The sequence below is a fragment of the Prunus mume genome, linkage group LG1, assembly GCF_029339155.1.
Source record: "Prunus mume cultivar Tortuosa linkage group LG1, ASM2933915v1, whole genome shotgun sequence".
Taxonomy (NCBI): domain Eukaryota; kingdom Viridiplantae; phylum Streptophyta; class Magnoliopsida; order Rosales; family Rosaceae; genus Prunus; species Prunus mume.
Window position 1 is genome coordinate 15,066,991 of NC_142698.1, and position 14,058 is coordinate 15,081,048.

The 14,058-nt window shown below is 37.2% G+C and overlaps 1 protein-coding gene and 1 long non-coding RNA gene across 4 annotated transcripts; one reads left to right on the forward strand and one right to left on the reverse strand.

Moving 5' to 3' along the window:
- Positions 1-1,334: 1,334 nt before the first annotated feature.
- On the forward strand, positions 1,335-5,687 carry LOC148921111 (importin subunit beta-1-like). Of its 3 annotated transcripts, none has more exons than XM_089054630.1 (3): positions 1,335-1,659; positions 2,448-4,847; positions 5,010-5,687. In XM_089054630.1, exons 2-3 carry the CDS (start codon positions 2,455-2,457, stop codon positions 5,206-5,208), a joined length of 2,592 nt encoding a protein of 863 aa, XP_088910756.1. In that variant the 5' UTR covers positions 1,335-1,659; positions 2,448-2,454; the 3' UTR covers positions 5,209-5,687. The 3 variants fall into 3 exon arrangements, with proteins under 3 accessions (XP_088910756.1, XP_088910757.1, XP_088910754.1); XM_089054631.1 differs by having other exon boundaries at positions 2,453-4,847; XM_089054628.1 differs by lacking the exon at positions 1,335-1,659 and having other exon boundaries at positions 1,710-4,847.
- Positions 5,688-6,989: 1,302 nt separating this feature from the next.
- LOC148921112 (uncharacterized) lies at positions 6,990-8,367 on the reverse strand. The gene is made up of 2 exons (XR_016127947.1): positions 8,174-8,367; positions 6,990-7,779 (listed from the first exon to the last, which is right to left on the reverse strand). It is a non-coding gene; the product is annotated as an uncharacterized LOC148921112 (long non-coding RNA).
- Positions 8,368-14,058: the final 5,691 nt, after the last annotated feature.

Here is a 14,058-nt window from a genome sequence, read left to right on the forward strand (position 1 = left end):
CACAAAATAAATGATGCCTAAGTTACAAATTCAAAGATTCAACATATTCAATTTCAATATCCAAATCCTAATCAACATATTCAATATCCAAATCTCAATCAACATATTAAATATCCATCAACATATTCAATATCCAAATCAACCAAATCAATATTTATCCATGAAGAGATTCATCAAATTCAAATGGTTAAAACTCATGCCTTATGGCTTACAAACCAAAATAGTTAAAATTATGCATTATGGCTTACAAGGGCTTGCATTGGCTCACTAACCATTTCTGTATCTTCACTCTCAAGGGCTTGCATTGGCTTGTGAAAGGGGCCCGCAATATCCTCATCAGCCCAAAAAACAACAACAAAAGTTTTACAGGTTAGTCTTGCATTCCATACCATACTTTGTCATCACATAGGCATTTTATTTTATACTTGGATTAACAACACAGCATAAACCCTAAAGATTAACGCATAAACCCTAAAGATTAACGTAAACCCTAAATAAATTAACAAAAAATTAACAAAAATCACAACAACACAGATCCCTCAACTTCATTCGTATTTAATTAACCCTAAATAAATTAACAAAAATCACAACAAACTTACCATTTGTCCCTTCGTCGATTTGGGGATGCTTCTTATTCCAGAGAGTTGAGAGAGGGTGAGAGCTTGAGAGAGATCAAAGATAGAGAAATCGATAGATTAAGAGAGTGAGACAGAGATAGATCAAGAAATCCAAAGACTGACATTGTGACAGATCGAGTTCGAGAGAGTGAGAGACTTGAATCGAGTGAGAGATCGAGATGAGATGGGAAGGATTTGGCCTTGAATCGAGTGAGATTGAGAGAGAGACCTTAACTTGAAAGTCTGAGAGCGTTTTAAATTTTAAATATTTCAATAGTAACCCAAATAAATGATCTTGATTAAATATTCCAATGACAGAAATTTAAATCCACCGGTCAAAATAATATTTTTAATTAATATAAATTAGATCCAATCTCAAAACTTACTCAAAACACTGTAAATATCCACCAATTTTTCAAATAATCCATAAAAAATAATACTTGTGGAATTTCAATTTTTTAAGGTTAAATTGGTCAAAAAAATAAAATTATAAAGTTATTTAAAAAGATTAAATGAAGAAAAGTTATTCATTTAGAAAAAATTAGACTTAAACTATTCTTAAAACCCAAATAGTTATTTTTTTAAGGGAAAAAATTTGGGTTTAGCCACTTGGACGAGTCCTAATAAGAGTTAACAACGTTTGGTATGTTCAGTAAGTGACACGTGTCAACAAATTAGTTGCAGGATATCTGAATTCCTCTCGTCTCCCTCCCGCGAGTCCAGATCGGGACTACTCCCCTCCCGCTTCTTCCAAGCATTCGAAATATAAACCATTATATAAATCGCCGATAAATTCATTTTCATTCATACGCTCTCTTCCTCAATCTCTCTCTCTTCTCTCTCGCTCTTGTTCTGCTTTGTCTCTACGCGACGGTACAGAGGTGAGGTGACGGTACAGAGGTGAGGTGACGGTACAGAGGCTCTCTCTTCTATACGCGACGGTACAGAGGTGAGTTGAAGTGCTCGCTTGCCCTCTAATTGTTCTTCGAGTAAGGTTTTAGAGCCTTAGTCGCGCGCTCTGCTTCATCGGTTTACATTTCTGGTAATATATCTGCTGCTTTCGTATGTTTCTACTTGTTTTTGGTCCCCTAGGTTTTGTGCTCCGCTCTAGTATTTGCTATGTGAAATGCGATTTGGGTTTTATTTAGTCTAATGCGGTTCCTTAGGGTTTCAGTATTCAGGATCTTACATGTTGTTTTCAATCGAATAGTGCATGTCATGGATTGTGTTATGTTTGGGGTTTTGAGGATTTAAGCTATGTGTTGTTATTTTATATTACAAGTTAGTTTAAATCATTTTTTGTTTCTCTGGAAATCTGAACGAAAAGAAGAGGGAAGAGGAGGAGATTTTTCTATGTTTCTCACATGATGCTTTGTATCTGAGTTTTAAGGAATTAAGCTTCTGGCTCAGAAGTTACTGATGTTATGGTTCTGGCACCTCAGAAACTGAATTTGGCCAGTTAGTTAGGAATTTGGATCAATCGGGTGACGCTTGAATTGCCTTTGGTATGGAAGAGAAAAAGACATGAGCTGCAATTTTGTATAATTTTAGTACAAGTTATGGTTTTGGTTGTCATGTTAGTTGTATTTGGAGGTTTCTGTTTCTCTCTACAGTTGCTGCTTTCATGCTTGATCATTCTTTTCACTGTTCCTATGTCCTCTCTTGATTTAACAAATTTTTAAGTAGATTTATTAATTTATTTAGTTTTCTTGGTAATCATAAGTCAATGACATACTGTATAGCCTCAAGAAATCATTGGTGTCAACTCAATCATTATTATCTGTTTATATATTCTTATGTATCTTTTTTTTGTGGTTTCTTTTGTGGTAGGAAAGAAATGGTTATGGACATTACTCAGATTCTATTGGCCGCTCAATCAGCTGATGCAAGAATTCGTACTGAAGCAGAGGCTAATCTTAGGCAATTCCAAGACCAAAATGTTTCTTCGTTTTTACTGGCTTTGTCGGTTGAGCTTGCAAACCATGAGAAACCCACTGAATCGCGTACGTTGGCTGGTATAATGCTTAAGAACTCACCAGGTACCAAAAAAAAACTTATTGCTGAACAATGGATGGCTATTGACATTTCTATTAAATCCCAAATCAAGGACTTGCTCTTAAGGACACTTGGGTCACCTGTGTCAGAGGCAAGACACACCTCTGCCCAAGTTATTGCAAAAATTGCTTCTATTGATATTCCCAGGAAACAGTGGACTGACCTGATTGGATCTTTGCTTAACAATATGATTCATCGAGATAGCCCGGCTGGTTTGAAACAGTCAACCTTGGAAACACTTGGTTATATATGTGAGGAGATATCCTATCAAGATCTTTGGCAAGGTGAGGTGAACAATGTTCTTGCTGCTGTAGTCCAAGGAATGAGCCTTGCTGAAAGCCCTGAAGTCCGTCTTGCTGCAACAAGGGCTCTATATAATGCCCTGGAGTTTGCACAGACCAACTTTAAAAATGAGATGGAACGGAATTACATCATGAAGATGGTCTGTGAGACGGCCTTGTCTAAGGAGGTAGATATTAGGCAGGCTGCTTTTGAGTGTCTTGCTTCAATTGCTTCAAGGTACTATGAGGTGCTTGAGCCTTATATGCAGGCTCTCTTTGAGCTTACGTCAAATGCTGTAAAGGGGGATGAAGAGGCCGTTGCCCTCCAAGCAATTGAGTTTTGGAGCTCCATTTGTGATGAAGAAATAAAGCTTCAAAAATTTGAGAGTGGGGACTCTGTGCCTCATTCGCGTTTTATAGAAAAAGCTCTGACGTCTCTAGTTCCAATGGTGCTGGAAACATTGCTGAAACAGGAAGAGAATCTAGACCAAGATCACAACATTTGGAATATTGCGATGGCTGGCGGGACATGCCTAAAACTTGTTGCCAGGACTGTTGGGGATGCCATTCTACCCCTTGTGATGCCATTTGTGGAGGCTAACATAGTGAAGCCAGATTGGCACTGTCGCGAGGCAGCCACATTCGCATTTGGCTCAATCATTGAAGGCCCAACCATTGAGCAGCTATCTGGTCTGGTCAATGCAGGTTTAGATTTCCTGCTAAGATTAATGAAGGATGAAAACAACCATGTCAAAGACACTACTGCTTGGACTCTCAATCGTATATTTGAGTTTTTGCACCATCCTGCTCGGGGATTTTCTGTGATTTCTGCTGATAACCTTCCAAGGGTGGTGGAAGTATTGTTGGAAGGCACGAAGGATGCGCCAAATCTTGCAGAGAAGGTCTGTTGCGCCATTTATCACCTTTGCCAAGGGTATGAGGAAGCAGGAACCTCTTCCTCTCTCCTTACTCCATATGTCCCAGCCATCATTGAATGTCTTCTTTCCACTGCTAGTCATCCAGATGGGAATGATTCTAGATTGAGGTCTACTGCATATGAATCAGTGAATGCGGTCATAAGGTGTTCCAATATTGTAGAAACATCACAAATTATAGTTCAGCTACTCCCTGTGATCATGAATAAGTTGAGTCAGACTTTGGAGCTTCAGATTGTATCGTCATATGACAAGGAAAAGCAAGGAGACCTGCAAGCTTCTTTTTGTGGTGTCCTCCAGGTTATCATTCAGAAACTGAGCAGTGTTGAGGAAACTAAGCGCTTTATATTGGAGGCAGCAGATCAGATAATGCTTTTGTTTCTTAGAGTGTTTGCTTGCCGTAGTTCTACAGTGCATGAGGAAGCAATGCTTGCTATAGGTACACTGGCTTATGCAACTGGGTCTCTTTTTGAGAAGTACCTGTCTGAACTGTCCAAGTATTTGGAGATGGGGTTGCAGAATTTTGAGGAGTATCAAGTCTGTGCTATCACAGTTGGGCTGGTTGGTGACATTTGCCGTGCCTTGGATGACAAGGCATCACAGTACTGTGAAGCGATTATGTTTCACCTGATTACCGTCTGGTCTCGTGAAGCGCTCCACCGGTCTGTCAAGCCTCCCCTATTCTCTGCCTTTGGCAACATAGCTCTCACAATGGGAGAGCATTTTGAGAAGTATGCACCTTATGTACTGTACAGGATGCAGGAAGCTGCGAATCTCTGTTCTCGGATGGACTCCAGTGCTAATGATGATGAGTTGTATGGAAACCAGCTAAAGTGTAGCATCTTTGAAGGTTATTCTGGTATATTTCAGGGCTGTAAAAATTCAAAGCCTCAGGTCATGATGCCATATGCCCAATATATTGTGCAATTTATTGAATCTGTCTTAAGGGAGACACACAGGTATCACTCTCTCTCTCTCTCTCTCTCTCTCTCTCTCTCTCTATATATATATATATATATATAAATTTTTTTTCTTGATGTATCAAATAAATTGCCCCTAAATTTCTGGCTTTGCCGGTTTGGAATCTGTTTTCTTCCCATCTGATTGTCCTTGTTTTACAGGGATGACAGTGTGACAAATGCTGCAGTTGCTGCGTTGGGTGACGTTGCAGATGTACTTGGCCCAAACTTTAAGCTGCTGTCTGTGGACGGTGCATTCATTGTTGACTTTTTGCAAGAGTGTCTTCAATCTGATGATGAACAACTCAGGACAATGGCAGATTGGACTCTGGGGAGGATTAGGCGCATCTTGGAGTCATGAGAAGTGGCTGGTTTTTTTGTGAGTAAATGATATTTTCTGTATAGTGTAAGTACAACTCAGGACAACGGCAGCTTGTACTCTGGAGAGGATTAGGCGCATCATGGAGTCACGAGAAGTGGCTGGTTCTTTTGTTAGTAAATGATATTTCCTGTATAGTGTAAGTACAACTCAGGACAACGGCAGCTTGGATTCTGGAGAGGATTAGGCGCATCATGGAGTCATGAGAAGTGCTGGTTCTTTTGTGAGCAAATGATATTTTCTGTATAGTATTAGTATTTGGCAGAATCCATCATTGAAGCCAGTATGAAGGTGGCCTTTCTTATGTTTTGGAACTCTGTTAATTGTAATACATCCACTGATCAGTGGTTTGATGGGTCAACTTTTATGCCGTCCAGTTTTTTTCGTGCTTTCCTCGTACTGCTGTACAACTTCATATTCAGTGACAATGCTTAGAAGCCATTCGAGACGACATTTGACTACCTAGTTTGCATCAAATCAAATGCTTAATAAACTTTAGAATAGAGCTCTGATAATTTTTGTTATAGCTTAAGAAGAAAAAAACTTGTATATATAATTGATTGGACAATGAATTTTAGACAAATGTTACAATGTTTGATTTGAACTGCAAGGGATCCCACCTAAGGATGATGACTGATACGATGTGATGGTATCGGTCAAAAGGACCTGCAGAAATCTTGCGTTCATTTCACTGATCCGTCCAGAATCAACAATGCTCCAGTTGTCGACTTCTGGGAGCTGCTCATCCTCATGGAGATATCGTACCACTTGTCTTATGGTAGGCCTAGCCTCTGGTTTGAAGTGAGAGCAAATCAAACCCAGCTCCAGCACCAACCTCATCTCCTTAACAACATAATTCGAATCCAAGTTTGGATCAACAGTTTCGAGTATGCGATCATTTAGACGATTCTCCATCACCCAATCCGCCAGATTGAATTCGCCCGAGCCGATAGGTCTTTGCCTGCAAGCCAACACTTCAAGGAGCAAAACCCCATATGCAAACATATGAGAGCATGTGGAGGCCTTCCCGGTGCCAGCCAATTCAGGGCCAATGTACCCAATTGTACCAACCACACCTGTGGGGTGTGATATTTCTCCATGATCGTAGAGCCTGGCAAGGCCAAAGTCGCTTAGCCGGGGTTTCATGTCCGCATCTATCAAGACGTTGCTCGACTTCACGTCTCTATGATCTCACCCTAACTAATTTTATATTGTCCTAAGAAATAAAAAAGTATCTTCTATTATATTAGACTTATTTGTTGAAATACCCTATGTGGGACGTTTTAAATGACTTAATTTCTCCCATGAACTTTCATTATATCACCAAAGTTGCCCCATTCCGTTAGTTTTTAGATGAAAATCATTAATTCCATTGATGTGGCATGGGTAGTTTTAAAAATAAATATATTTTTTCTTGGAGAAATTATTTTAAATGTTTAAAAATAAATGAACTTTTTTCAAAACTTAAAAACCCAAACAGCCCCTCCCAACTCCCAGTCCCAGCGACCACCTTCCCCCTCCCCATTCCATTGCTCCAATGTCCCACCCCTTCCACCACACCATTCTTCTTAATGGCAAAAAAAACTCTTAGAACACTTGATTTTCATAAAAGTGATGCTAAACGAACCCTAAAATTAATTGAGTACACCATACTACCAAACTATTTATTCAATCACCAATTTACCCTAATATAAAATGACCAAAAAGAATATATTAAATTGTGAAATAAATACAAGTTTAATAAGTACACCATACTCACCATATTCAGCCCTAATCAAACTTAAAGAAGTTTTTGTATTGCTTGGTTCCAGTAAAGGATTTGTGTTTTAGTACAAGGATCTTGTTTCAAGTACCACCCAATGATCTATATAGATTTTCTCATTGAATTCCGTCGTTTCAAGTACCACCCAATGATCTTGTTTCAAGTACCACCCAACAACCATAGATAAGTTGCAGATAAGGGAGGAAAAGGAGGCAAAAATGCCAAGAGAGAAGGGTGAAAAGTTGAAAAAAGAATATTGATTAACCCTAAAACTCATAAAATGTAAGTAAAACAAGTATTAATAGGTGGCTATTTTAAATGACGGGGCATGCATACATCGGTTGCCACATAATGTGATAAATTTACAATGTGTTTAAAGAGCGGTACTTCTCTAGTAGGGGTGGAAGCCATCAATCTAATGTGTATAAACTATGTATTTATAGATGTAATCTCTAGCATTATTAACTTGGATAAAATTGAGTTTTAAAGAAAAACTTATTTATGTCAAACTTAAGAGAACTTAGTCAAGAAGTACTTAAAAAAATAGGGATAAGACATAAAAAGGAATATGTACGAGTTAAGAACTTACATGACTAGTAAGGATGTAGAAAAATAAATTGAGTGTAGCTCGAACCCATTTTCCAGCATGGTACATGTTATCCATACTGGATATGCAGATTAGAAAAACACTTAACCAAATAATAGATAATAAGGAAGAAGCTCACTGTCACTCTTTGGCCGAAATTTCTAGAGCCTAGTCCTGGCTTGAAATAGAAAACTGATATTGCCAACTGGACCAAAAACAGCAGGTTAGGGACTCGACTCACTGAGCAAATGTAACTATGTGCATATATAAGACAACATTGACCATAATGTAAACCTTGATTGATTATCATATAATCGTATATATCATATTATCATATACACACACACACACTGAAGGACTCATTATAGTGACCATAATGTAACTATGTGCAAGCTTTTCCATAAAACTCAACCAATCTTTAGAGTTAATTCAGACATGGCTTCTCTTCACGACAGTCCAGCTTCCACACCCCATTTCTTCAGACATGGCTTCTCTTTAGAGTTAACTAGTGGGGATTTCATTTTCAAAGAACCCATTCCGGGAATCAAATGCGCATAATGCTACAACCTTAGATCTTGAATAAAAAAATGATTACTTACCTTCTCGGAGTCGGAGGGATGCAACTGATCATCAAGTTCCGTGGCATTTTGGCTTCCCTACTTGCCTTGAAGCTATTTGCAGAGACCAAGTAGGTATTTATTATCATGGAGGTTGGTTTTGGATAAGAGCTAGCGCCCTGATTAATAGTTAATTAACAATCCCAAAAATCATTGTGTATGTACGAGAAATTCGTGTATGTACCCCAAAAATCAAATTAACAATCCCCAACCAAAAGAAAAGAATAAATTTTTGTTTCCGAAAGAGGAAAACAAACCGGGCGAGAGAAAGAGAAGATTGCAAGAGGTTGCAAGAGTTGCCCGTACAAGCACAAGGCCTTTACTTTAAACTTACGTGAACTTCGGAGAAAGAGTGCAAGTGAATCCTCAAGGTGTGGAGAAATTAATCTTTCTTACCCGATAAGCCTTGTTGTGATGAGAGATAGAATACAAGGGGTAGGAAACATGTTACACGAAAGTAGCATATCATAGGGTACCTTTTGATGATTTTATTTGTCCCTAAATTTAGACCCGATTTGCATTTGAGTCCCTCAATTTCCAAAATGGTTCTCGTGGTCCTTTAACTTAAGTTTCGTTACGATAAATGGTCTTGCCGTCAATTTTGTTAACTTTTCTATTAAATGCAAGGGCAAAATGGTATTTTTGTATCAAAATTGATTAAAATATGAATAAAAAATTTAAAAAACTAGAAAACTAAAATTAAACTCTATCTCTCCCCCTCTATCCTAATTTCTACTCCCCCAAATTTGAATTTTTTTTTTGGGTTGGTTTTTTATTCCATTTTCTTTTATTGTTATTTTCAAGATATGATGTTTTATTCATTTTTTGGTTTTAATATAAAAATACCATTTGCCCCTGCATTTAACAGAAAAAGTTAACAAAATTGACGGCAAGATCATATGTCCGAACGAAACTAAAGTTAAAGGACCACGGGAACCATTTTGGAAATTGACGTACTCAAATGCAAATCGGATCAAAATTTATGGACTAATAAAACGATTAACCCATTGTTTGAAATTCTTAACTCCAGGTCTGGCGTAACATAAATAGCTAGGCAGCATGAGCTCCTACAAATACAATAATTAAGAGTGTTGTTAAACGAACCCTAAAATTAACAGAGTACACCCTACGATCTAAGTATACCATAATATTTAAACCAAAATGTAAAATTAAAAAAGTACACCCTATTTAAATACCAAAAATATCTCTGGTACACCCTAACAATGCATTGTTGATTCACACATCCCTCCTCTTCGCACGTTAGAGATCCATATTTGAAGAGTAGGTTGAGATAATTTCATTTTCATTGTTCGTGAAGTTTGGCACACAAATTTTTAGACTCCAGCTAGGAAGCCTTTGGGGATATTATTTTGATGAGCAAGATAACATCTGTCAAGATTCACAGCAATAATAATTTAGTTGAATTTTTTAGATGGTCAAGAGAGTATAAGGTTTCTATAGGATTAATTTTTTTCCATTGTCCAGCGATGCTAGAATTGATGTGGAGAATGAATGTAATGATGTGATCTATATAGGTGGCGTCGTGAGAAACTTTCTGTGGAAAAGAAGGTGGGGGAGGACGAAGAGGGGAAGAGAGAAAATATGTTATCTGAGTTTTTTTCAACCTAAACCAAAAAAATCGAAGTTAATACATCTTTTGATGACTCCCTTAACATGTCTAAAGCATACATGAAACTTGCTTGCATCCATGAATTACTAAATAATGATGAAACAAATTGGTGGAGTTAATACTAAGGTTTTTGGAAGTAGGGTTTTTCGCTTGTATTTGATTATAGTTGAATATGGTGTGTAGGGTGTACTTATTAAAATTACATTTATTTCACAATTCAATATATCCTTTTTGGTCATTTTATATTTGGGTAAATTAGTAATTCAATAATTAGTTTGGCAGTAAGGTGTACTCAGTTAATTTTAGGGTTCATTTGGCAGCACTCATAATTAAACAGCTATATATGACAACTAAAGATTTATACAAACTCAAACTAGTGTATGGAATTAAGCAGGATCAACTGGAGGCAGCTAGCACCATGCTTTGATAATCGCTGGTAAATTATGACTGAACTAAGCGTCTAATAGTGAAAGAATTTCATTACCAAAGTCTAATAGTGAAAGAATTTCATTACCAAAGTTTTAGGCGACGTTTGTTTGATAGGAATGTTTAAAGAGGAACATGAATTATATTCCTTCTATTTTGGAATGGAATGATCTTTTACTTTCCATTTTATTAATTCGGGAATCCGAACAAGTGCTTGCATTTTTATTTGATCCTTTACTTGTTTCGAGATAAGTTATGAATAAATAAATAAATAAAAAGGAGGAGGGGGGGCCTGGGGTTGTGTGTGTTAGGAAAACCTGATGATGTATTTGGTGCTACACATGATTAAGGGCTTGGATAATTTGAAATATAAAGAGAAGCTGCTAGGAAAATATATATTTTCCAATATGAATACAATTAAGCAGCTCTTGAAATTTCGACATCCTTCCAGTTTTCTCTTTATTGGCCTTAGATATGGTGTCCCACGCTAAGGGGAAGACTTGTCTCCAATGTTTTATTAAAAAAATTAGGTATTAGACATAATTATCCTTACTAATTAGTATTTGAGACAAACACTATTTCTGTTTTGGTTTTAATACCTAGGAATTGAATTTTGTTTTGAATTTGGCCAAAGAGGAGGCCCAACGAATTTGGGCTTGTCTACAATATAAAGGTAAAATACAATTTTACCCTTTTGTTTAAAACCAAATCTTAACCCCTTTCTCTCTCCTCTTCCTTATGCACTCCATCGACGACGACGCCCTCTCTCTCATCTTCCTTCTTCGCTCCATTGACGACGCGATGACGCCCTTTCTCTCTCCTCTTCCTTCTTCACTCAATCAACGATGACGATGCCCACTCTCTCTCCTCTTCCTTATTTGCTCCATTGACGACGACACCCTCTCTCTCATCTTCCTTCTTCTCGCACGAAGCTCTATTTCTCATATGGTGAGGTAGGTGTTTTCTAGATTAGAATCTTATTTCAATTTTGTAGTTGTTTTTTGGTTTGAGAAGTTGATTTTGAAGTATTTGATGTAGATTTTGTTCTCATTTTGCTTTTTGTGATAAGATTTGAGTTTGGAGGTGCTTTTTTCTTAGTGATTAACAATAGTTTTGGTATCTGGGCTAACTATGGTTTCATTTTATTTAGATGATCAGCTATACTTATAATTTTGTAGTCTGCAAATTTGTTATTAGCTCGACATGGAGGTTTTGTGAAAGAGCTTGATAATAAGAAGGAAACAAAAACTAATTTGGGTTTGGTGGAGTGTCAATGAAGTAACACTATGTCGTATGTTCTATATATTTTGTTTTATTTTCTTTTACTTGGATAAATTTTGCTTAGTTCGGCACCCAGTGGCGGAGCCACTCCTAGACTGGAGTGGCCCTGGCCCCCCCATATTTTACCACTCTTCTATTATATTATATATATAATATATAGAATTTGTAATAAACAACTTAGAATTTAAGTTAAAATGTCCTCTAAAACAAATTAGATATGACTTAATTATAAATATTTAGCTCTGAACATGTAAATATTGAATATTTAAGTATTTTATATACTTATATTTTCTATTTCGGCCCCCCCAACTTTATAATTCTAGCTCCGCCCCTGTCGGCACCCAGTCAATTTCACCATGGAAGAAACCAAACAAACAAGAACGTGGATTGAAAGAGGATATGGATGAATGAATGGTATTGGCACCACCAAATTTTTGTGTTATTTCTACGAATTTGTTAAATTTTATGTTGCAGTGGTTATGGTAATGTCTTAATATTCCTTGTAATAAGTTTTGTTATAAAATAATAACTACATTGTAGTTTTTTTGCCTTTTATTGTGGATTGTTTTTTTGACTTTTTGGTGCAATTATCCTAAGGTAAGTCTTAAAAGTTAACTTATCTTTGGTCTAAAAATGTCTGGATTTTTAGAAATTTTATTGTCATGGTAGAATTGTGACGCCATGAAAACATGTTGTTAACAAGTCAGACCTTGATTAGCATGTTTATCATCAATGCTGGTCTTGGTTTTAGAATGCTTGAAGGAAAAGAATTTTGTCGATATATTAGTCTTCTTGTTTCAGTGCAGTGAAGGTCTTTGCAATAAATTCAGTCTGTGTTATGTTTTAGTTGGTGTTTTTGGCTTAGTGACTTTTGGTCTCCTCATACCCAAAAAGTTAAATAATTTTTTTTTAAAAGTATTTTTTCCTTTTCAGTTTGTGGTTGCTTATGTTAGAGATAGTTTAGTGACTTTCTAGACATGTGTTGCATTGCAGTTTTGTACACACAGGATTATAGTTTTACACATTGCATTGCGGTTTCCATTTAATTACAATTGGCTAAATTGTTTTATCATTGGATATTAGTATGATTTTTGAAGTTAATGGAAATTATATAATTGTGTCATCAATGGATATGTCTTTTCTTCGCTTTTTTTGGTTTTGGTTTTTGGTTTTGTTTTTGTTGTTAGTTTGGTTGCAACTTGATCAGAAATTGCAATGCAAAAAACACAAACTGCAATGCATTCAGTTTCCTTTTCCGTTTTAGTACTTTTGTAATAATTCGTTCCTAATTTAATATTTAATTATTAAAATATTCAAGCAAAAGACAATTTTACCTTAGGAATATTTTAATAGAGCACGTCGAGATGAGTTCGCAGACACGTAGTGGGCTAAAATCGAAGTTATAACAAAGAAGTTGTGATCTAAAGAAGCCCAGCGGCAAAACCATAAATATTTCAAAAGAGGGGTTAAAAAAAATCTGAACTCTCTCTCTCTCCCCCCTTGGTTCAGTGCCGCAACGACCTCCGTGTGTTTCAGTCCCGTCCGGCCGTCTGCAGCCAGAGTCCATTTTAACTGTTTCAAAACAATGGCCACCGATGGCTTTTCCGGCTAGCTCCAGCTACCACCGGCCACAAATTACTCCTAAAACACTCCCCTATCTTCCCTATGCGATTTCCCACAAAGACCCGACCCAATTTCAAGTAGAAATTGTCAAATCCAGACCCAAAACTTTCTAGGTTTCTCAAAGACAAAATCGTTCGTTTGAGGGCATAATGGTGGAATTGATCTTCGAGCAAGGGTATAAGGTTACTCCCCTTGATGTGCTTGATCTGTAGGTATGAATATTGGCCGGCAGTTTGGAGTTTTTGGATCGCCGAAAAATTTCTCTACACACCCGCCGATGATGGCGGCACGTCGGCAGGGTGTCAAAGTTGAGTTTTGGTTCTAAAATGATTCCCACGTAGTCCCAAGCACGACAGTATGCTCGAATTTCACGTTTGACTGTCGATCAGATATCTCATATTCGGCGTTATTCAGGTTTGATATGTTCGGTCCGTTGGATCGACTTCATTTTCAAATATGTTGTTCTAGGCACCTTTAGGATCGTGTAAGATTTCGCGGATCAAGAATTGGAGTCTCGGATACTCCAATTCAATAATTCAAAGTTTAGGTAAACGGTAACCATCCGATCGTGCGATCGCGAGCAATCCGACCGTTCAATTTGAACCAAACTTGCAGGGCATGTTTAGTAAATTGTGTTGAACCTATGAGAACTCTCGAATTGTTAATCGGATGTCGTGGACCCCACAGAGTACCGGGTTGACCAATATGGAAATTTAATCACTTATTTAACCTCGGGCCTATTTCCACCTTTCAGAACTGTTGGAAATGTTGCCTAAACTTCACCACTCATCTTTACTTTGCCAGTCTTCACCAATGTTTTCAAGTCATCAATTGTGAGAGCAAAGGCTTTTACTTTCGTGGACCATTGGACAGTTTTGTCCGAATGAGGTTGCTCATCAAAAAATTT

Bases quoted from the DNA above. Each gene is read 5' to 3' on its own strand.
- LOC148921111 (XM_089054628.1), top strand. From the start codon at position 2,344: ATGACATACTGTATAGCCTCAAGAAATCATTGGTGTCAACTCAATCAT. The intron at 4,848-5,009 runs GTATCACTCTCT...CTTGTTTTACAG, and splicing joins GTCTTAAGGGAGACACACAG to GGATGACAGTGTGACAAATG.